Raw genomic sequence first — 24,915 nt, forward strand, 5'->3', positions numbered from 1 at the left:
CAGGATGGATCACAATGATGAACAGAGCTTTGTCTCTCGAGTTGCTCAGAATCCTAGGCAGGAGACACACACACAGATACTAACAATCTTACGTGCTAAGAACTAGGATGTCTCTGTCAGAAGGGCACAAACAGCATGTGGTAGTGGGGATAGAGCTTTAGCAAAGATGTGAAAAGATGTGCCTTGCACAGGAGGTGCAACAAAGAGCTAAGGCGGGGCTTTAAATTAAAACAACCTTGTTACAACAAAAGACATGTTACCATCAATCTCATCTAAACACCGCCCCGCCCCGTTTTTCCAAACACACTTATTCAGTCGCTCTTGCCACTTTTTGAAGTGCTTCTGGAAATCCTCTTTCATGTCTTTAGTTGCATTGTCATGACTGCTTCTGCATCTGGAATTGATTCAAAATGTTTGCCGGTCGTGGTCACTGTGGCCTTGGTGAGGAACCAGAAGTCCTGTGCTGCCGTATCTGGGGAACAAGGTGGATAAAGACACACCAGGACATTTTTCCCAGCCGATCTTTCTGTTGGATGGCACTCACCAGCAGTATTCACTTTTTTAATCATATCTCTGGAAGACACTCAGGAAAGAAGACTTGCAGGAGTACTTCAGAAGGTGGTGAAGACAATGGAATAAGTGTGTTGAAAGCAAGGGGGGATCTGGTGGGGATGGCAGTATTTTACAGTAATAGAAATTGTAAAATTTAAATAAACACTGTATTCATTGATCAGTTCTTGTATAAAGAGGAAAGGACATGCGTTGGAGAACAAGGACAATGTAGATGAAGACAGACACATGAGAGCTTCGCGCGGTGAGGTCACAAGTGCCTGCCGACAGACGGGAGTACAGGAAAGTGAGTCACAAAGGGAGGCGATAGCCTCTGAGGTGACCCTTAAAACCCAGACGTGCTCGCTCCGAAGGGTAAATGTAGCCAGGAGTCACACTCCTCTTCTTTGTTTTGCTCGTCCTGAGCCTCTTGTCTGGAGCTTGAGGATTTAATGGGAAGTGTGCAGACAGCCGAGCTTCTGTGACTAATGCCCTCCTCGGTTTGGGTTTTTGCTGGTGGTATATTGCAAGTGACTCATCGTGTACTGATAATGGCTGTAGGTGATTTATTACCCTTTCTTTTTTGCCGTAAATCCCAAATCCTGCCCTTTACTCCATGATTAAACAAATAGCCTGCCTGGCACCTCCACTGCCTTTAAAGTGGTGTGGTCTGTAGTTTGAATTTTAGAAAGAACATCCCTCAGAGTATAGAGCACATTGCTCCATTTCCAAAAGGCCTACTTGACAGATTCTCTATGGTGGGCCTCACACCGAACTTCAGACAGTCTTATTCTCTTCAAAGCTTAAGCTTCTGCCTCCTGTATTCCTCTTAAAGGTGTGATAGCCACAGTTAATCACCAGTACATGTATTCAGTAGCCTTTACCCATTAGCACTGTGGAGATGGATTTCCTCTGAGGGCTTCTCTTAGTTTAGGACCCCTCCACACACATGACAGAGCTCACCTGGAGCAGTACCCCAGTACCACGTGAGACGGCAGACTTGTGCCCCAGCCCACAGGAGAGAGCAGGACTATAGGAGTGGCACTCTACTACTAGGGGACCACAGCATGGGGCAGCTGAGGTAAAGACTAGCCAAGCAACTTATTTCTGGATGGAGACAACACCCCAACAGAAGGGAGAAAGTAGAACCACAACGTTAGACATTAAATCCAACATCCCACTTGAACCCTGACTTGTGGCCTATATCCAGGAGAGAAGTGAGGGCAGATCATGTTCCCCCTCTACCAAGGACAGTAAAGACACACCTTGGCTTGAATGGCAGCCACAGTCTAGGGAGAATGAACAGGAGGGCTTTTAGTGCAGGAAAGGCACTGCAAAGACCCACGGGCTCCAAAGCTAAGATCACAAGAGTGCAGACTGTGACAAATAATACAGTGGGCCGGGGAGATAGCTCAGTGGAATAAACTCTTCCCTGGCAAATGCAAGGGCCTGAGTTTAATCCCTGGTTCTGCAAAAAAAGAAAAAGAAATGAAAAAAAAAAAGCAACACAGGAATTTTTTTCTTTAACTCTTTTTTTGATTTTCCTTTTTGTTTGTGTGCAGGGTCTCACTACGCAGTTCGAACTTGTAGTGATCCTCCTGTTTTCAGCCTCCCTAGTGCTGCAATTATAGGTGTGCCCTACCATGCCCAAACTCCATCACCAGCTCAGAGTGCCTGGGGCTGGGGCCAACACAGCATGCGCTGGAACCCTGGCCGCTGCACTTACCTAAGCAAGTGCTTAGTCTGCTGAGCTATCTTGCTGGCCCTTCTACTTTATATGTTTTAAAATCTTTCTTTCATTATTGTCTGCTTTTCAGATTTTAGAGTCTTTCTCCCACTTTTGTTTCTCTTCTTTTAGTTTCTGTTTTGGCTTTTATCTTGTTTTTTTTTTCTTTTTTATGTATTTAGTACAGGGTCTCACTGCACAGATTGGACTCATAGTGATCCTCTTGTTTTCAGTCTTCCAAGCACTTGGATTATAGGCACACGCCAAAACACCCAGTCTCATTCTCCATCTTAGTGCACCCCGGGGGTGGGGCTGGCATGGCACACTGGGAATCGAACCCTGGTCCCTGAGTCTGCCTAAGCAGGTGCTTTAGTCCACTGAGCTATCTGGCCAGGCCGCTTCCAATTTTTTTATCTTCTTTCTTTTTTATCTCTTTTTCCTACTGTTTATCTTTTTTCTTGCTCATTCTTTCCAGTAACTCTTCTCTATCACTATTAGTTCATTTCTTTTTACTCCTTAATAGGACATCCTGGCATTTTTTCCTCTCCTCCTTCTCATACCCCATCAGCTACTTTTTTTTAAATTTTAATTTTTTATTCTCTGGTTCCCCACCCCCTACATCTTTACTACGATATCTCTTAAGAATCTCCAGATAAATATTTAATTTATACTATTACTGTTGAATACCTTGTTAGTTTTAGTAGTAGTTGTTGTTCCATTTAGTAGACACTTACTGTAGGGCAATAGTAGGTCTATATTTGGATAGTTCTAATGTTCTTACTTTACTTATGGATGTCTTTTTAATGAAGGATGGTACTTTTTTGATCCTTATGATCTGCCAATATTCAGTTTGTATTTAATGTAATTGATGCTAATTTAATTACTATAGCCAAGATGTCATAGTTGTTGTTAATTGGTTTTCTTGAGATGCCAATATCTGGATTGCCTATGGCTCATTAACAATACTGTGGACTAGGCGCTGGGGAGAATAAGTGCTTGCCTACCAAGTGCAAGGGTCTGAGTTCAAGCCCTGGTTCCGCCAAAAATAAAAAATAAAAACAATACTGTGGACCACTTTGGGAAAACTAGTTACCGGGCCAAACATGCTGCAACCTTCCATCCCAAGTAAACACAGGTGGTTGAGTCCTTGGGCAGAGGCCACCACTGAAAAGTAGACATTAACTAAAGAGGTCTCCTCAACCCACAAGCCTCAATATAAATAAGCTAACAGAAATAGAAACATTGGCCGGCGAGATAGCTCGGTGGACTAAGCTTCTACCTAGGCAAGCACAGGGGCTGGGATTTGATTCCAAGCACCACATGCTATGCAGGCCCTGCTCCTGGGTGTGCTGTGCTGGCCACAGAGACTGGGCGTGGTGCTGTGGTGGCTGTAATCCCAGCACTGGGAAGGCTGAAAACAGGAGGATCATTACAAGGCCCAGCTGTGTAGTGAGACCCTGTACCAAATACATAAATTTTAAAAAAGAATGTATGGAATGCAGAAGTGATCAACTTGAAGACAGAATCTCCACACCAGAAGATAGAATGAGAAACAATAAGAGAACATGAAAAATGAATTCAACATCTCCTAGATGATGCCGAGAGGATTAATCTAGGAATAATTGGAACTGGTAAAGAATTGGAAGATGGCACAATAGCATAAAGGACCTATTTACTGAGCTGAGAGCTGAAAACTTTCCAAATAACATAAAAGAATTATGTGAGACATTTAGAACCCCAATAGCCATTATCAGAAAAGAACCTCTCCATGATACACTGGTAGTCAAAATCCCAGAAGTCCAGCACAAGAACACAATCTTAAAAGCAATTATAGAAAAACAATGAATCACTTCTGAAGGAAAACCCATTGGAATTACAGCAGACCTCTCATCATAAAACAAACACTAGGAGAGCTTGGAATGAAAGAAAGCCCTTAAAGAAAATAATTTTGAACCTAGGTTGATATATCCTGCAAAACTATCTTTGAAAATTGATGGAGAAGTAAGATACTTTCATGATAAATAGCACCTCAAGAAATTCATGACTACAAAGCCAGCACTCCAAAAAATTCTCAAAGATACCGCAGAAAAAGACAGTGAAATTAGCTTCACTGACAAAAGTCTAATACATCAAATATACGAGGTAGGCAGAGCAGTTAAGTAGAAATGAAATAGGGAATCAGTAACAAGAAAATAAGGCAAGGACAGGAACACGTCAGTACCTGTTGGCAATAACACTCGATGTTAATGGTCTCAATTCCTGAATCAAAGATCTAGACTGACAGAATGGATGAAAAACAAAACACAATAATATCTTGTATATAAGAAACATACTTACTACAAAAAGAGGCTCATACACTAAAAATCAAAGGATAAAAGCTATTCCATATAACAGGAACCTGAAAAAAAATCAGGTATAGCTAACTTATAGTCAGGTGAATTGGACTTCAAGCAAAACTGATAAAAATGGGAAAAGAAGGTTGCTATGAATTGGTTACATAAACACTCCAACAGGAAGAGGTAACAATTATTAACATATATGAATCAAACAATGGTGCAACCGATTTTGTAAAATAAGTACTACTGGACATAAAAGATCAGACAGATGCAAACAAAATTATAGTGGGGAGCCTGAACAACCCACTGTCACAAGTGGATACAACAAGGAGACAAATAATTAAAAAGAAATATCAGAGTTCAACAAAACCTTTGAGCAAATGAACTTAAAAATATTTACAGAAGGCTCCACGCAACAACAGAATGCACACTTTTTTTTCGGCAGCGCATGGAACTTTCTCCAAAATAGACTATATTCCAGCCAGTAAATCAGTCTTCAGTAAATAGAAAATAATTGAAACTATACTATGCTGTTATCATATCCTAGAATAGTGATAATGAGCCTTTTAGAGAACAAGTACCTAAATGCAACCACAACCTGAATTATATATTGCAAAGTGCCAGCAATTAAACCTCAGCACTGGGATTATAGTTTAGAAACAGAAGCTGGTATCCAATAGTCAGCTTCCGGGGTAACTTGTCTTGCATGCCAACAGAGGGTTCCACATGTCCTCTCTGGCACACATGCCATATATTTGCCCCACTGGAATGAATTTAGAAATCAACAATAAAAGAAAACTGAAATGTTTATGCAAGCCAACAAGAAGTAAACAATACCTTAACTAACCAATGGGTTGCAGAAGAAATCAAGGATGAAATCAGCCACTTTCCAGAACTAAATGAGAATGCCAGTACAATGTCCTGGGAGGGAAGGGATGAGAGGCGAGAAAAGGAATGGGGGGCATGTTGTGTACACGGAGCAAGTGCACACAGTGTAAACACTGTACTGCAAACATGGGTTCATTAAGGGAAGGGGCCAAGACAGCATGGGGGGAGGGGAGGGTCTGAAAAGGGAAATCAAGACGTGTTATGTACATGTCCCAACTTCTCACAAGGAAAGTAAACATTACGGAGTGAGTGCATGTACTAATAAATTAAAGCAAAGGAAACAAATTTACTTTCCCACTTCTGGAGGATTGGGAGTTTAAGATCAAGGCTTCATTGTCTCTGGAGCCATCTACTTCAAAGACAGTACCTTCTTGCTTTGTTTTCTGGAAAAGCTAACAAGCTCCTTTGGATCTCTTATGAATCCCATTCCTGAAATCAGAGCCTTCACAACCTGATCGTCTCCCAAAGGACCTACCATTTGACGTTCATCACTGGGGATGAGATTTCAGCATGTGAAGTTCAGGGGGATGGAAGGGCTCAGACCATACCAGAAAACAAAGACCTGGATAATAGAGCTCCTGCAGCGGGCTCGTTTTTTCAATGTGTTGGCACATTAGGCGGATTCCCATCTAGAAGCCAATGATTTACATGTATTTAGTTAATCTAGTTCAAGAGACAAAGTGTACCCACCCTCCAAGAAAATCCTAAAGTTGAAAAGCACAGTGTAACAAATGCAATGTAAAAACTTGGCTTTTATATGAATGAAATGAAAAATAGAAAAATAGTCAGCAAATAGCATAGTAAGACTAACCTCTGATGGATGTGCTCATTTTGAAAATATACTGAGATATTTCTAGTGCCACTGAGATAGGGACACCAAATAACCAAATAGATACTTTCCAAAGAAGTTGAAAAAATATTTTCCTTGTGATTTTCAGTCAATAACAGAGATTCTTAATCTTGTGATATGGAATAACATAATTAGTGATATAAAAACTGAAAACAAGATTGTAGGACAGTAAAAATGGCTAGTGTTATGATTTGTATCTAGGTGACCCTCCAAAGTCTCTTGCAGTCAATGAGGCTGCTTCTAGAGTTTGTGATCAATTCATGATCCAATGCAGGGATTATGGGTGTGAATGCTACCCCAGCCCTATGGTGGGTAATCTGCATTACAATGTAAAGGGGGGGAGAGAGGCTGGCTAGAAGCTTCAGCTACGGTCTCTTCCTTTGCTTTTTGCTGCTTTCTACCACCACGTACTGCTGCCCTTTACCATGTGCCACTCTGTCTTGGAGCCAGCCCAGTATGGACTGAAACCTCCACTAACTGTGAGCTAAATAAACCTTTCCCTCCTTAATGTTGGGTATTGGGTATTGTCCCAGCAATGAGAGAAAAGTAACTAAAATAGTACATTTCATATTGTTATCTTCAAAGTAGTTGCTCATATTACAAGATACAGGTATGAAAAATTGATCAATCAAACAATATAGGAATAAACCTTTCCTTTCAATGAGCTTATAGCAATTAGTAGTATTACTGTCCTATCATCTATACACTACATATACAATTTATGTACTACAAATACATAATATTCCTGTATATGTATTTCCTTTTCCCTTCCTTCTTTTCTGCTTTCCCCCATTCCAGTTTCTCTTACCTTTTGGGTACTTTCTTTCCATTTCATAGTATCTATTATACATTTGGAGTCTTATTTACTGTTTTAGCTTCTCACACCAGAAGACAATACAGTATTTGTGTATGTAAGACTGATTTATTTCACTTATGAGTATGATCTCAAGTTGCATCTGTTTACCTATAAATGTAACGTTTATCCTTCTTCATAGCTGAGTAGTACTCCATTATATAAAATACTGTAGTTCAGGTCATAGGAAATGGACAAAGTGTTAAATATCACTCATATTGTGTAAACTTCTGGAAAGACATTAACCCAGCTTGATGAATCTCCATCCTCAGATTACTCATCTTCCCAATATACTATTACTCTCTTCATAATATCATTCAGTTTTGAGGTTTTCATTAGCATGTGTAATATGTTAGCTGACAAGATACAGAGAATTTAAAGTAACTTGCACACACCTGCTAGGTGATAGAACTGAGTGCTAAATCTGTCAGTCTGCCATTGGAATCAATGTGCTTTTTAAAAATTTGACAGGTAGGGGCTGGGGATATAGTTCAATGGCACAACGCCTGCCTGGCAAGCACGAGGTCCTGAGTATGATTCATGGTACCAAAAAAAATGACAGATAAAACTTACGTTCATTCGTGGTATACAGCATAATGCTTTCATAAATACGTACATTGTGGAAAATGTAAATCAAGCTTATTAACATACACTATCTCTTGTCAACCTTCAATTATAAACTACATCATAATTAAGTATAGTACATTGTAAAGAAGTACCGCTTAGTTACAATAGATCTCTTGAGCTTGTTTTTTATATTTATTTGATACTTTTGCCCTTTAACTAATATTGACCACGCTCTTACTCTCGTAGACCACTTCCTATTTGCAAAAGATGTTTTTGTTTCATTTCTTTCCATCCTTTATTTTGACCTTAGTTTATACTTTCGTCTTGCTCAAATAAGAGATAGTGTGTGCTGTTTGAGTTTGTATGCCTGATTGATTGCACTAAACATTTAGTTTTTCTGGTGCATTTGTTTTCCCACAAATTTCTTCAGTTTGTCCTTCTTTATAGCCAAGTAGTATTCCATAAATGCTATGTATAAATAGGATAAATACAGCATTGTCTCTACCCATTCATCGGCGGACAGACATACAGGCTGTGCGCCAGCCGCTGCATAGACTCACTGGGGTTTTCATTTGCGTTTCGCTGAAGCTTCTCACTGTGGGGCACATTGTGTCTTCTTTTGAGGTTCTTTATGCATGTTTGTGATGTTTATTTGCTGTTACTGAGTTGTGTTCCTTACATGTTTCGGGCTCTGATCCCTAATTAGATATATGATTTGAAAAATTTCCTGCCATTCTGTAACTTGTTTCTTCAAGCTGTTGTTTGCTTTCTTTGCCATGTAGAAATGTTTTAGTTGTATGTAATACTATTTGTCCATTTTTCCTTTTGTTTCTTGTGCTTTGAGCTCTAATCCAAAAATATCATTGCGCAGACCAATGTTATGGAGCTTTTCCCTATGCTTTTTCCTGTAGTTTCATAGTTTTAGCTCTTGCATTTCAGCTTTCGATCTATTTCGCATCAGCTTTTGCCTCTGCTGGGAGGTCAAGGACTTTGTCTCATTCTTCTGCATATAAATATCCAGCTTCATGTTCTTGTATCCCCATTGAGAAGCAATTGACTGCACGTGTGATCATTAATTTCTGGGCTTTCTGTTGCTTTCTGGTCAACCATGTGTCCAGTTCTGTACCAGCTTCTTGTTCTTTTCATTATTGAACATTTATAGTATCCTTGAAGCCAGGGCATGCGATGCTCATGGCTTTGTTTATTTGGTTTAAAGTGTCTATCTATTCAAGGTCTCTTCTCATTATACAAGAATTTAAAATGTTTCTTTAAATTTCTGTGAAAATAAGGGTTGATGCAATAGCTTGGTGGACTACATGCCTGCTTAGGCAAGCCCAGTGACTGGGGTTCAATCCCTGGCACCACAGGCCACACCAACCCTGTCGCTGGGTACACTGAACTGGCTGTCAAGACCAGGCATGGAATTGCATACCTGTAATCCCAGTGTTGGGGAGGCTGGAAATAGGAGGATCGCCATGAGTCCCAGCTGAGTAGTGAGACCCTGTGCTAAATACATTAAATAAATAAATAAATAAATAAATAAATAAATAAATAAATTTCTGTGCAAATAACACTCTATGTTGCTTGGGCTTGCATTAATTAAATCTATGAAGCATTTTGTGCAGCATGAACAATTTAACAATATTAATTTTTCCAACCAACAAAGATACAGGGTATCTTTCTGTTCATTTGCAACTTCTTCTTCTTCTTCTTCTTCTTCTTCTTCTTCTTCTTCTTCTTCTTCTTCTTCTTCTTCTTCTTCTTTTGTATTTTATGGAAGGGTCTACAGGGTGCTCAGGGTCTCACTACTAGATCGGACTCATACTGATCCGCCTGTTTACAACCTCTCAAGCACTGGGATTATAGGCACGCGATACCATGCCCAGACTCAATTGCCGTCTCAGGGAGCTCCGGAGACAGGGCCAGCACAGTACGCTGGGGATCAAACCTCTGACCCTTGCATCTGTCTAAGCAGGTGCTTTAATCCGCTTAGCGATTTGGCTTACCCTCTATCATTTTGAACAGAAGTGATGAAAGTGGGGATTCTTGTCTTGATGGAAAAACTTTGAACTTTTCCTGGTTGGTTCTGTGAGCTGTTTATTGTGGATGACTTTTGTTGCATTGGAATACATTCCCTCCATATCTAATTTGAGAATTTCATATATTCTTGACACAAATATTTTATCAGGTATGTTTCCCAACTACATTCACCCACTCTGTGTTTTGTCTTTTCATTTTTTATGGTGGTTTTGATGATCAAATTTTTTTTTTCATAATTTTGTTGAGAAACAAATAGCAATGAGACAGGTTCAAATCAAATTGGTAGGACAGTTTCAATAATTAACACATTGCATACATTCTTCCTAGTGGTTAATTGCTGTACAAGATGCAGACTTGATATCCTATCTACAAACACCAATAGAACAAATCCCTCTATTCATTAATAAAATGTAACTATATATCTATCCTAACCACTTTGAATACACAGATACAAAATGGACATTCATCTGTATCCCCCCCTTTTTTTTAAGTTCCATCATTTCAATATTATAGGTGTGTAAACTCAGCAAAATATTCTAAAAGAGTTCAGTAGTCCAAAAAAATATTGGGTGTTCCGCTTGACTGGCAATGTCAGAAATTGTTGACCTGAGTCCCCCACAGCTCAACATAACACCATGGCTTTACTTCTCATATTTCGTTTTCATACTTTCCTGCTGGATGGTTAAGACCAAGGTAAAGCAGGACCTGTGCAAGAAGAGTTGTAGCTTTTGGGTCTGAGAAGGTCAGTGAAATCCCCTCAGGATTTATCCTGAGATCCTGTACCTCCGATTGTCGAACCTTTGTCAGTGCAGCCATGTGGATGAGTCACGACCATTGCTTGGCCAATGTGCTCTCTGTGAAAGCCTGAGAGAGTGTTTTCTCTCCATGTGACTCTCCTTAGGCACACTCCACATCATCGATCACTTTCATTTGATGAAGTACAATTTATACGACTTTCATTGTTTTATACACCATGCTTCTGCTGTAGTACATAATATAACTCTGCCTAACTTGAGGTAACAAAGATTTTTCACCTATGTTCTCCTATAGAAATTTTAGTTCTTAAATGTATGTCTATGATCCATTGTTGGCTAATATTTGCTTGTGCTTTCAAATAACGGTCTATGCTCTTTTATCATTATTCCTAATTAGTACATGTTTGCCATGCCTAATTACACTGACCATTGGGAATTTGTATCTGCACATAATATATGATATATCTTAATCATTTTTCCCATTCTCCTTCCCTCTTACAGCCTTCTTCCCCTCCCTATTTACAAAATATTTTTGCCATTTTTCCTTCCATTCTCTCTTTTTAAATTCCCATTCCATTCCTTCCTTTCCCTCTCCTCTCCTTCTTTGTTCCCCTACCATGTTGAGCATGTTCTTTCTACTTCCTAATAGCTGACCTCCATTTTTTTCTTCTCATTTATACATTGTGTTTCTCATAAAAGAGAAACAGTGGGATATTTCAACTTCTGAGCTGCATTTATTTCACTGAAAGTGATGATGTCAAGATGGATCCATTTACCAAAAATGACTAAGGTTTACCTTTCTTCATGGCAGAGTAGTATTCCATTGTATATACATACCACATTTTCTTTATCCATTTATCTGTTGATGGGTACATGGGCTTTCCCCAAGATTTAGCTTTTACCAACTGTGCTACCATAAACATGGATGCGCATGTATTACTGTGGTTTGATGGTTTTAGTTCATTTTGGAAGATACCTAGAAAGGGAACAGCTGAGGCAAATGGAACTTCTAGTTTGATTTAGTTTTGGAGGAATCTCCATACTAATTTCCTTAGTAGTTTTATCAATTCATACTCCCACCAACAATAAGATGTGAATATTTCAGAAATATATTTGTGTCACAAATATATGAAACTCTCAGAGCCAGAGATATAGCTCAGCAGCATAGTGTCTGCCTGGCAAATGCATGAGGTCGTGAGTTTGATTCATAGCACAAAAAAAAAAGATAGAGGTAATCAAAGAATACAAGAAATTCTCAGAAAATTAAAATGGTTCATTCCTCCCCCCCCCCCCCCCCGCCCCCCCCCCCCCCCCCGCCGCAGCCTTGCTAGTATTTCTTATTAGTTGACATCTTGATGATAGCTATTCTTTCTGGGGTGAGATGAAATCTTAGTGTTGTTTTAATTGGCATGTGCAAACTGCAATACAGGAGATATTGAATAAAAAGGCCTATATTCTTTATAAAAATATTCTACTACTTTTATTAACAGCTACTATTGGCGTATTTTAATAGGAGTCAGTGTGGTATTCAGTGCATAAAGGTGAACTCCAGCCTCCCATTCTTTACCCTTCATGCCTCTTCACCTCTAGAAATCTCTACCTTCAAGTGCTCTGTTCATTAGTTTTCACTACAGAACACGTGCTACTTGTATGTCTCTTTCTGGCTTATTTGCATAACATGATGATTTCTATTTCTTTCTATTTTTCTGGAAATGACAAGCTTTCAATCTTCTTTATTGCTGAATAATATTCTACTGGGAGATGTACATCACATTTTCCTTATGTATCAGTACCATGATGGACGCTGAGGCTTCTAACATACCTTAGCTATTGTGAGTAGACCTACAATAAACATGTGCAAGCTTTTTTTTAATATGGTGCCTTTGGAATCTTTCAATATATACACAGAAGTTGGCTGACTGGATCATAAATATCATTTTCCATTTTTTTGTGGAACCTCCAAACTGGTTCTCTAAATTAGCCTTACTAATTTACATTTCAGCCAACCGTGTCCATTGGATGTTAATTAGTTGTCAAGAATACAACTTGCAAATATTTTCTTTTGTTCCATAGGTTGTTTTCCCCTCTATTGATTATTTCCTGTGCTGTGCAGAAGAGTTTTTAGTTTGATATTTCAACTATTCTAAATTCCTTGTGTTTCTGTATAAATTTTAGAGTCAGCTTAAACTTAACAGTTTTGCAAAAAGAAAAAAGTGGAATTTTTGAAAGGCAGTGTTTTGAATTTCCAGAGCAATTTGGTTCACACTGGCATCTCAAATCTGTATCCCACGGTGTCTGAACGTGCCACTGCACATAGAGATGGCTTTGATTTCTGCTTTCAGACTCCAGTCTTACACTGTTTTGCTTGCCTAATTTTTGACAGCTTGGTTGGAACACAGTTCACACATCATACAATTAAATTTTTTAAAGTCTACAATTAAATGGTTTTATTAACTTTATAATTTTGCAGCCATCACCAATAACTGATCTGAGAACATGTTAATCACCTCCAAAGAGAAACTCCATACCCCTAGCATTCATTCTAACTTATTTTCCATCTTATAATGGCCAAATCATTAATAAAAATTGAATAAAAGGCAGCAGACATCCTTGCCCGCACTTAGTGCTAAGTAACTTAATCTTTTACTATTAAATACTGGCATGCATGTAAATTTTCTATAAGTTCACTTTGTCTGTTGAGAAAGTTGCCTTTAAGATTTTGGAGAGTTTAGAATTATGGTGTTTTAGATTTCATCTCCCTGCTTTTGTTCTTGCCCTCCTTTTATTTAATTCTTCACACAGCCGCCAAATAATCCTAAAATATTAGTCAATTTAAGTCAGGCTTATGCTGATAAAATCTTGCAGTGCCTTCCTACTTCCCTGGGAGGAAATGCTAAAGTATCCTAGAAAGCCGTGGAGGGCACGGCCTGCCCTACGATTGCCTCCTAGAACTTGCTTTCTGTTACTGCTCCTCCTGGCTAGCTGCGCTCAGCCGCGCCACATGCACTTCTACACCAGGGCTTTTAAAGTTGTTACTCCTTCTGCTTGTAACATGTTTTCTCCATGTTTCCAGCGGCATCATTCTCTCATTTCCTTCAGGTCCTTGTTCACATGTCACATGTCCCCTATTCAGTGAGGTAATCCCTGAACACTCTTAAAAATTTCAATGCTTTCCCATTACCTTTTCTACCTATAGTTCCTTTTTCATTTTAATAATTCTATAAGTTTAATTTTTTACATCTTTTTAAAAAATGCATTTAGTACAGGGTCTACAGGGTCGAACTACACACATCAGCCCCATAGTGATTCTCCTGTTATCAGCCTCCCAAGAGCTGGGATTCCAGGCACTCACCATCATGCCCAGTCTCAATCACTGGCTCAGCAAGCCCTGGGGGCGGGGCCGGCAAGCTGGGGATCGAACCCCGGCCACAGCTCTGTGCCTACGCAGGCGCTTTAGTCTGTGGAGCTATCTTGCTGGCCCTGTAAGTTTCATTTTAATTTTTTTTTTATTTTTCAAAGAGAACAAAAATATTTTTAAAAATTAGAAATAATACAGAATTTCACTAAACAAGATGATAAGAATTCAACATTTTTAATACTGCATATTGTTTTCTTCAAATTAATTTTTTAGATTGCCAGATATAAGCATCCTAAGTTGGTCAAAAAGTTAAAACAAAATAAATAAATGTAAGCATTAACTGTTCCTTTCAATAGAGCAGTAGAAATCAGCAGTACAGTTAACCAAGCTATCCTGTGTACATACATATGTATTTTTCTCCTTGCTTCTTTCTTTCCTTTCTCCTTTTCGTCATCTCAGTTGCTCCTTCCCTTTGAACAGTTTCTTTCCCTTTCCCAGTATCTGTTGTACCTTTGGATCTCATTTACTCTTTCAGGTCCTGGTACTAGCTAGCCAGTATGATGTTCACACATGCGGGTCTGATTTATTTCACTTGTGGGTATGGTCTCTAGTTGCATCCATTTACCTATAAAACCCTCCTGCCAACCTTCTAATATACTATATAATTTGCTTATTTATCTTGTTTTTTTTGTATTCCTCTACTTAGATATAAGTTTTAAGTAGAGAAAAATCCTAATAGACATTGCTTAAAATAGTACCTTTGTACATAGCCAGTGATCAATAAATATTCATTGACTGCGTTACCGAGTCAGGAAACTGAACCTGAGGCCTTTGCACTGACTTGGGCCTCCATCCTTTTTGACTTTTACTTTTTAAAATTTTGAGACAGGGTCTAGTTCATTTGCTAAGTTGTCCAGGCTGGACTCAAACTTCAGTCCTCCTGCCTCTGCTTCCCAGCATGCAAGAATGGCAGGCATGACCCACCGTGCCCCACTTCGATGCTTCCTATAAGGTTCTCAAAACTCTGAAATTGTAGGAAAGAAACTATATACCCAAGAAAGGAGAGAGATTGACATACTTTGATATTAATGAATCCTATTAAGATGCCTCTTTGTGGGAGCCCTGGGAATACTTGAACTTGATGTTACCCAACTGACACCTACTCTTTTCAAGCTTCTCAGAGAAACATATGTCTTTAGGAAAGAAAAGTCATCCGGTAATTGACTCATTCAGTGGCGATTCATGGAAAACCTATAATATGTGTGGTACCTCACTGGGCTCTTGATACAAATCAAAAAAAAAGTGAGACAAAAATCTGTAACCTTATAGAAAGGGAAGAAAAAAAATACATGGGGATGGGAAAGTAATTTGTATGTCATGTTGCATGTCAGATACGATGAAAAAAGATAGAAGCACGGTAAGATTTATTATGCAGAGGGTGAGTGGGAAATTGAAGGGAGGTCAGAACAGGCCTCTTTCAGAATATGTTAATTAAGCAAGGACCAGAGAAAAGTGCAGGAATTAGTCATCCAGGTATTCCGAAAGAACATTCTGGGCAGAGAACACAGCGCCTACCTAGCAGTAATGTCACGGAGCCTGCCTTGTGACAGTAGTGATTGCTGAGGGAGCCCGGGAGGGTGCAGTAAGAGACAAACACGAGGTATAGGGACCGAGATCGTGTCAGATCATGTAGGCATTGGGCTTCATTCTGTGTGTGCTGGGAAAACAGGAAGCGCTTGTGTAAAGAATGCGCTGGCAGCCTAGAGACAGTCAGGAGGCTCTGGCGATAATAAAATGTTAGCGTTTTGCTGTAGTGGTCTGAAAGAAAACAGCCACTGAGCAACAAAGCACATGATGACAAAGCAATTACCCAAATGAGCCAGAGTTGTTTGCAAAAAGGCATTTGTGCATTAGCATAACTGATACTTATGTGTTCATAATATATTGGCAATGAGTTACACCACAAACACACATAATATATGTCTATTATATGTATATATTGTATGTGTGTTTTTGGAGGAAAAGATCTGGCGAATTGTTATATATGTCATTGTGATAATTTTTACTCCACCCTCCCCCTCCCTACCCTCCTCTCTCCTTTATTTTGCTCTTTATTTATATTTTGAATTTCTCATATAAGAAAGGCCACGTGCTACTTAACCTCCTGTGTGTGATTTATTTCACTGAGCATTATGTTGTCAAGCAGATGCACTATTCTTTAGAATGCCTCTCTCTACTTCGCTTCACTCACCTCTGAAGCTTCCTTCATCTGAGGTGCTTTCGGTCCTCCAAGGCCTTGTCTGATGGCCACATGATACTTTTTCTTTCAACTTCTCCACACCCACAGTGCCTTCTACAGAACTATGTCAAGTTGCACGGGGACTCCTTGTGCCCACACACACTGCTCTTCTTTGGCAGGAGGCTCATCTAAGTCTGGGTGAAGAACTCACTGCTAGACTCACATGTGCACACAAGGTCTTTCCATGGAGATCAGGCAGGACAGTGGGCCTGGCAAGAGTAGGAAAACGTGACTGTACTGAATAAAGAAATAAATGTAGTTTAGCATCTGTGACTGACAACAGAGGTGTAGTCCCTGCACCTCTAGATATAGGAGGTTTTAGACATGTTGAATCTCTAGGGTTAGACCCTGTTTTGTGGTAGATACTCTTTATTCTGAGTGACAATGCTTTTTGTCAATAATCTGTTCAACCTTTAGGACTAGGGAAGAAAACTATTTTACAGAGATTAGAAAGTGGACTATTTGGAAGAAAGCCATAGATGTTGTCAGGCATTGGATACGTGACAAAACTGAGACAAACAAACTCTGTCAGGAATGAGCAGGAAAAATCAAACTCGATTGTACTCCAGGCAGCCAGACTGGAGGTGGCTAACTGGCCAGCATCGCTAATCTAGGCTCATTGTCTAAACTGATGGACATCGAACAACTTCACAAATGATCAGAATGGCAGCAATCGACATGGCTCCAAGTAGGCTAACTAGAGCAAGTGTGCTCAGGTGTGCATTAGCAAGAGCTCAAGCCGGAAGGAAAAAAACCAATTGTGTGCCCCTCAGCAAATGAGAGATTGGAGCTGGATGACAAGTGCCCTTGAGGTTCTAATTAATCCCTTGGATATTTACCAGGTGTCCCATGTGTCTTGAAAAAAGCTCGATTCTCAAGCCAGCCAGCCATGCCACCAATGTGACCTTTACTTTTAAGGCAGAAAGGGGGCTTGATGACTCAAAGAACTAGACACAAGAGAGACATAATTCACTGAGAAACCTGCAACTTCTTTTATATACTGAAAGTGTCCATGAGAATTTAATACAGAAAACTGTGTTCCCTCTCAGTACTTATATTATTATTTCTAAGATGCTGCCTATTATGTGTGATGTCAAGGGAAAATTACTTTACGTCTCAGTAATGGTCCTTGGGAAGTGGAGAACAAGACCACAACAAAGAAGTTAGAAAGGCAGCATGGAAAGACAGTGATTTCTATTGGGAGCAGGCCTGATTCATAAGAACTTTACTATCTGCCTTTCTGTGCACTCCAAGCCCATCCCACCTAAGAACAGAGCAGAGAGGAAGGAGCAGATGTTTGTACGGGCAGGGAGCTTCAGAAGCAAATTATGGTTGCATTCTCCCTGGTGCTCTCTGACATCTTTGTCGTGTTGTCCTCTCTTCCTCCTTCCCTCCCTCTTACCTTCTACCTTGCTATGACTTTTAAGATCCCATCAAGCTTTCTCTACAACAGAAAGAACCCTGACTTGACCAACAACCACCTTCTACATGGGAAATGTTGGCCCAAGGGGAACATAAGCAATTGCAGCATCTCTCACATGATTACGATTCCCAAGGAGCAGAAGAGACATTGACCCTCAGATATACAGAACACAATTGCCATAGAAAAAACTCTGGATTTCCACCCCAGTTGTGCAGGTCATGTGATGGAGACAAACACTTCAACTGAAAAACTATTTATTTACCTACTTTTTTATTTTTATTTTTAAATGTATTTCATTGTTCCAGGGTCTCACTATGCAGCTCAGACTCTTGGTGATCCTTCTGTTTTCAGCCTCCCCAGCGCCGGGATTACAGGCATGTGCCACCACACCCAGACTCTGTGGCTGGCTCAGCCCACCCTGGGAGTGGGGCTGGCATGGCATGTGGTGTGGGAGATTGAACCATGGTCTCTGAGCTTGCTTAAGTTTGTCTAATCAGGAGCATTAGTCCCCTGAGCTATCTTGCTGGCCCTGAAAAACACTTAAATTTCTGGTCTCTACAACAGGGTTTACAATAATGCCTGTAATACGTTCCTCATGGGGATAGTATGGAGAGCAAATGGACTAAATAGCATCCTTACTTGAAGGCACCCAGCATCGCCACAGTACCAATGCTAGGGGCAGACTTGAACGGGAGTGGTGAGTGCGAATGTGCCTTCGAAACTGTAGCTGTGTTGTACATCTCAGATGATATTAGCGATGATCCTTGCAATAATCGCAATTGTACACTGAACTTGCCGTGTCTTCCTAGACACATGGATGTCTATAATTTAATGATAAATAAATATCCTCTGGTACCTCACTTGCATCAACCAAAGAGAAGCAAAGTGGGGCAGCAATGGCCTGGGGACTCTCTTGCCAGGATCTTGCTACCAGGTCCTGATACAGCAACACTGCGGGTGAGGAGAGTGAGAAGGGAGAGCGTGCACATGGGACACCTCACAGAGCTTCATTTATTGCTTCCACTGGACATTTTCCCAGTGTGCATCTTTGGTAGTTCCTAGAAATGAGAAGTGTTTCACTCAGCCTATTGTGCTGACGTTCTACTAAATAGGAATTCTGAATCCTGAAAAGAGATGAGCAGAGGTGCTCGTCCAATGGAGAAAACTGCATGCGGGAACGAATGGCACTATAACTGATGACCAGCGTCTCAGCTTATTGGAGCTTCAATAGCATGGCAGGAATTGGGCTCAGTGTGGGAGGTATAAAAGCTCGCTAGAAATAGCTCCTTCGAGCTAGGTTCTGAAGAATTCCATATTTTTTGCTGTGCAGGTACCATTTCTACATAAGAGACTATTTTCTAAGCCAAGCAAAGTTGAGCTTCAAAAACTTGAAAGAATTCAGAAGTAAAACCTTGACAAAGATTATTTATACAGGTTGGTGTGAATAGCTGTGTGGATATGGCAGGCCATGCCCTATCCATTCAGGAGCTCATGCTACATGTATGTTGGAGCATGAGCTCTTGGGATTTGAACTTTCTGATGCCCTGTCATATACTGGGGTTCTTTCTGAAATGCTTAGTTGATGTGTGTGTGTGTGTGTGTGTGTGTGTGTGTGTGCATGCGCGCTCGTGTGTATTTGGAGACCCATCACTCCTAACAAAGCTGGAGCACTTCCTATGAGCAGCAGAGCTGTATTTTGTGTCTGTTCATTATCAGAGTGAAGATATTCTTTCTACACATCTTTCCTCTTCAGTGCAATCTTTCAATTGCTTCACTCACATAATAGCCTGCTGAGAAGAATTATTTCAGATACAATTAAACTGCGGTTACGAGTGAATTAGCCAGGACCTAGGGCCTTCAGGCTGCTTGAAGAATAGCTAAGGAAGGAACAGAAGGCCAGATGAAATATATATATATATATATATATATATATATATATATATATATATATATATATATATATTCAAAAGATGGCACCGTGGAATTCAGATGTGATCTAAAAATATGAATACTGAATGAGGCTTTGATACACTGTCTAGTTCATTTAATCCATCTTTTATGTTCAGAAAGACTCGAATCTCAGTGAGCCTAAACAAGCAGACTGCCTTGCCAGTCTTAGGGGTGCTGTTGGGCGTGATCTGAACCTTATGCTTAATAACATTTATTGTAGTTTACTTGATTTTCTGTTTTCCGTTGTCTTCTCTCTCAGGCTCACGATTCATGCTGAGTGTCCCATGCACTTGGAAGATTTTCCCATGGATGTGCATGCCTGCCCACTGAAGTTCGGAAGCTGTATGTATTTTCTCAGTTTTCTTTGCTTGGTCTCCTACCAAAAGAAATCAGTCTGTCCTATTTCTCCTCTAGTTGTCTCTGAAGCTAAGGCCTATAGCTCTGGCTACTATGGACGCAAGTACAGAGAATGTGGGAAGTACGAGTGGCCACGACGAAGAGCCTTAGCTCTTCAGTTTTCTTCCTCAGAGCTTAACAGTTTTCTTTTTACATGCTAAATCTTATGTCACCATTTCAGAATAATTTCTGTGTCTTTAAAGTATCAACATCTGTTTGCTAATTTTCCCAGAGGACAGAGCAGGTTAGAACTTATATACAGTACAAGCAGCAGCTTCTGAAAGAGAAGATCACTGAAGGACACTATACTTACACATGTTGTTAAACGTCCATTCAGCCTGTACCTCTGTATACTTCTGTCTCATTCTCAACAGTAAATAGTACAGAGGCAGCCACTGAAGATTTGCTCAGTTTTTAGGACATTACCTTTCCCAGTAGTTGTAAATTTTATAGAGAAGAAAGTAAACACGCAGTTTGTTTCCAAATGAATTAGAAAAGTCAAAACTGAATGGAGGGGCCGGGAAGATGGCTCAGTGGAATAAGTGCTTGCCTGGCAAGTGCAGGGGCCTGAGTTCAATTCCTGGTTCCGAAAAAAAAAAAAAACTGAATGGAGTTTGGAAGTGTTTCTAAATCTAAGAATTTCAGTGTATGTTATGTAGCAAATCACCAGAGTAATATACCAAAATGTGTGTGAGCCTGTCTGTGTTAGATTTACCTCTGCGTTTTTGAAAGAATATTTGAAAAACTCCAAAAATTATATGTGACATATTTTTCATTCATTTATTTGTCAAATATTTACAGACTGTCTTCTGTGTGCCAGCCTCCATTCTAGGAGTGGGAATGTGTCCATGAATAAAACAAACTCCACAAGCCATGTGGAACTTGTATTAGAGAGGAGAGAGACAGTGAAAGATCAACTAAATAATGAATAAAAAGGGAACATGCGAGGTAGAGTGTAAAGTGAGGAGAACCGTGGGAAGACGTAGAAGTACTATGGACTACGGAGAGTCAGCCAGGCCTAGGTGGAGGATGCTGTTAGTGCTGAAACTGAAAACATACTGATCATGATTACCCCATTTTATTCGAAAATAAGGTAGATGTGGGAGGCTAGGGACAGCAGGGATAACAACTGTCAAAATAGCTGGGTAGGAGGAATATATTCTACTGCTCCATAACATGTAGGGCGCAGCAGATAATGACACTTTTCTTGGGCTGGCAAGATAGCTTGGTGGACTAAGCTCCTGCTTAGGCAAGCGCAGGATCCAGGGTTCGATCCCTAGTACCACATGCCGCACTGGCCCCAGCCCTGGGCACCCTGAGCGGGCCACTGAGACTGGGCATAGTGGCACACACCTGTAATCTCAATGCTACGGAGGCTGAAAACAGGAGAACCACTGTGAGTCCAATCTGCGTAGTGAGACCCTGCACCCAATACATTTAAAAAAACCCCACTTTCCTTTGTATTTCACAATAGTTAAAAGTTCCCCAAATCCTCCAAGTAGGGAGATGATAGAAGTGGCATCCAGTAAGTGAAATGTGATGGAGAAGAGGGGGCTATGGAAGGATTTCAGGGAATGCTTGATGCTGGCTTAGCTCGCAGTGACAGTGGTAACGTGGTGAGAAGCGGCCTGATTCTGGCCCCTGACTCCCCTGATGGATTAGATGTACGGCACAGTAACTGACAGAACTTGGTGGAGACTTGTAGATCTTTGTTGCAGTGGATTTAGTATCAAATGAGATGGGTGTCGCTTCCATTCTAGGTAGGACAAAGTTGTTTGTTGGTGGTCACTGCGCTCATTATAAACTGCAAGGAGCCCTAGAAGTGTAGAGACAACAGAGATTAAAGAGACCAAAGATTTGAAAAGCAGGTGGACCACTCTAACATTAACCTGTGACCTGTAGTGTTCTGGCCCAGGTTCACAGCTTGCATCGAAGTCTGACTTTGGGACCAGAGCATGAGGTCAAGAGCCAATATGAAAAGTACATGCGACACCACGCTGGCTACATATCAAGAAAACAATGCTAATTCTAAAGTTTACATGTAAATATTAAAGCGCTTTTCCACACATGGCGGCACATGCCTGGAATCCCAGCACGTGGGAGGCTGAGGCAGGAGGATCATTGTGAGTTGGAGGCCAGCCTGGGCCACAAAGTGAGCTCAGGGCCAGCCTGAACTGCGCAGCAAGACCCTGTCTCAAACAAACAAACAAAATTCAAGTGTCAAGAATAGTTAGGGCAATCATGAAGAAAAGTATGTCTTTGGCCCATTAGTCTGGCTGTTAATCTGTATAAGTAATAAATAACTTTATAAAATAAATGAATCCAATGCTGGCAAAGAAGTGAGAGAAGGGCAAGGACAAAGAATTCAGATGTGTTACGTACACGTACCCGTTCTCCACAATGAATGTACTCATTCTGTACTGCGAACACAGGCTGAGAAAAAGAAAACTTATAAAAAGTAAAAAAATAAAGTTATAGCAATTTATACAAGAAACTATTAGTGGAACAAAATAAAAATGAGAGAGGAAGAGGGAAAGAGAGAGAGAGACAGGGAGACAGAGAGAGAGACAGAGAGAGAGAGAGAGAGAGAGAGAGAGAGAGAGAGAGAGAGAGATCTTGGCTCATCCCAGATAATGTACAAGCATAAATCCCATATGAACTCCAGAGCTAAATGTGAAAAGGGTAAAGTAGAACTTTCAGAAGAAGACATAAAAAAGCAACTTCAGAATCTCGAAGGTAATATACGTTCTTTAAATGCAACATGGAATAGAATGGACCACAAAAATGAAAGAGAAAAAATTGGAATACATTAAAATTCAAGTATTCCCCTCATCCAAAGGAAAGGTGAGCCATGAGGTGTGGGGAAATATTCATACTGCTTCAATAGAAAAGTTGCCAAATCTTGAGCTGTGTCTTAGTCACCTGCCTTATTGCAGAGACAAAATGCCCGACACCTGCAGGCTAAGCGGGGAAAGGATTATTGAGCTCACAGTCTGCAGGGCTTTCAGTTCACAGTCAGCTGACTCCAACGTAGGCCGGTCCGGCAGAGGGGCATCGCAGAGGAGGAACAGGTCATGGTGGGCCAAAGGCAGCAAAGCAGCGGGAGGGGTGGCAGCACCCTCTCTGCCCCTTACATTCTGTCCAGGCTTTGCGCCCTTAGGGCGGGTAGCACTCACACCCAGGTGGGTCTTCGCGTTATGCACACCCGGAACTGTACAAAGCAATCAGTGACTGATTGAATCATTACACACCCTTGATCCCGGTGTCACTCACGCCATATCCAGCCACCTCTGAAACAGCCCCCTCTACGACTTCATGAGGCTTTAGGGGGACATCTAGACACAGCCGTAACAAACTGCTCCCTTAAGAAGGAGGGCTTCCCAATTTCTGTTTGTCTGTTTCTCATTTCTTTCTCTTTCTCTCAATCTCTCTCTCCACTTACTTTAGTAGAGAAATATAAAGTAATATAAAAACTACAGCACTACATACTCAACTAAAATGACCAAAATTAAAAACATAGAATATATCACCAATCGTTGAGCATAATGTATCTGTATTGTCATGACCTACTAATAAGCCTGTAAATTGCTATGAAGATTACGAACTTGTTTGGGGGCATTTAATAATGCTGCACATACACATATCTCATAACTTTGCGTCTCTAGTCCTGAGCATATTTCCAAGCATCAACTAGTGTTTTTCTTTACCAAAAGACATATAAATTATGTCGCTAGCATAATTAATAGAGATATGGTGAAAACTACCCTGCTGTCCATCAGAAAGGATGAAAACTGTGATGTGAGAGTGCAGTAAATACCACAGAATTGTGACAGTTCCATAGCACTCAGCAATGCAAATTACATCGTAGCTAGAATGCTGACCAGAAGAGGTCAGAAACGTACTTATATAGAGTGTGGCTCACTTTTTATTATACATGAAAACAGGCAAAACTGATCTGTGGCGTTAGGAGTCGTTAATCATTTTTCTATCATTGCTATTGGCAATATTCCCAAATCCCTGGCATACTGAATGACAGGGTTCATAAACAAGAAGTTGGAGTTGCCAGAAATGCTATAATTTTATTTGTAAGGTAACTTTCTTTTGATGATTAATGCATATCTATGACACATAGTTGCATTCATTTTGAGGACTTGGAATGCGTGCTTGTTGCATCTTGGAAATGTTTGCTCTTCTTTCCCTCGTCATGCCTCCCTTCTACAGATCCCATTCCCATATCCACACAACTGACCTTTCTGACCATATTCCTTTTATTTTATACTTTAAATTACTTATATTTTGATTTCTAGTATTAGAGAAACCACATAGCATTTAACCTTCTGTAACTGATTCATTTCACTTAGCATTATAATTTCAAGATGCATCCAGTTTCCTTTAAATGACTGACACTTATCCTTTTTTATGGCAGAGTAGTACTCCACTGTGTACAGATATCACATTTCCTTTTCCGTTCATCTGTGGATGGGCAGTTAGGCCACTTTCATAATTTAGCTATTGTAGGTAGTGCTACAATAAACATGGGTGTGTGTGTGTGGACCATTCTACTATGACCTCTTTATAACTTTTGGGGAGAGTCCCAGAAAAGGTATGATGTATCAAATGGAATTTCTACAGTATTGCCAGTATTTGTTCTTTTTTAAGTCCTTGACAAGCCATTCTTACTAGAGTAGGATATAATTTCAGGGTTGTTTAGCTTTACACTGCTCTAGTAGCCAAAGATTCTGAATACTTTTACGTGCATGTTGTATATTTGTTCTTTTTTAAGATAATCCTGGGGCTGGTGAGATGGCTCAGTGGTCTAAAGCACCTACTTAGAATCAAGCTTAGCTAAAGCACAGGGACCGAAGTTCAATCCCCCAGCACCACATGCCAGCCAGCCCGCCCCCTGGCGGGCTGAGCTGGCCACA

The 24,915-nt window shown here is 40.4% G+C and overlaps 1 protein-coding gene across 1 annotated transcript in view; it reads left to right on the forward strand.

Annotated features, from left to right (window-relative positions):
* The window catches only part of Gabra3 (gamma-aminobutyric acid type A receptor alpha3 subunit), a 289,092-nt gene that overhangs the window by 210,537 nt on the left and 53,640 nt on the right, over positions 1–24,915 (forward strand). The window contains exon 6 of the mRNA XM_004646005.3: positions 19,854–19,936. Within this exon, the coding sequence (XP_004646062.1) occupies positions 19,854–19,936 (83 nt within the window). The remainder of the gene's footprint in view (positions 1–19,853; positions 19,937–24,915) is intronic.

The sequence above is a fragment of the Octodon degus genome, unplaced genomic scaffold (genome assembly GCF_000260255.1).
Source record: "Octodon degus isolate 3935 unplaced genomic scaffold, OctDeg1.0 scaffold00249, whole genome shotgun sequence".
NCBI classification, from domain to species: Eukaryota; Metazoa; Chordata; class Mammalia; order Rodentia; family Octodontidae; genus Octodon; species Octodon degus.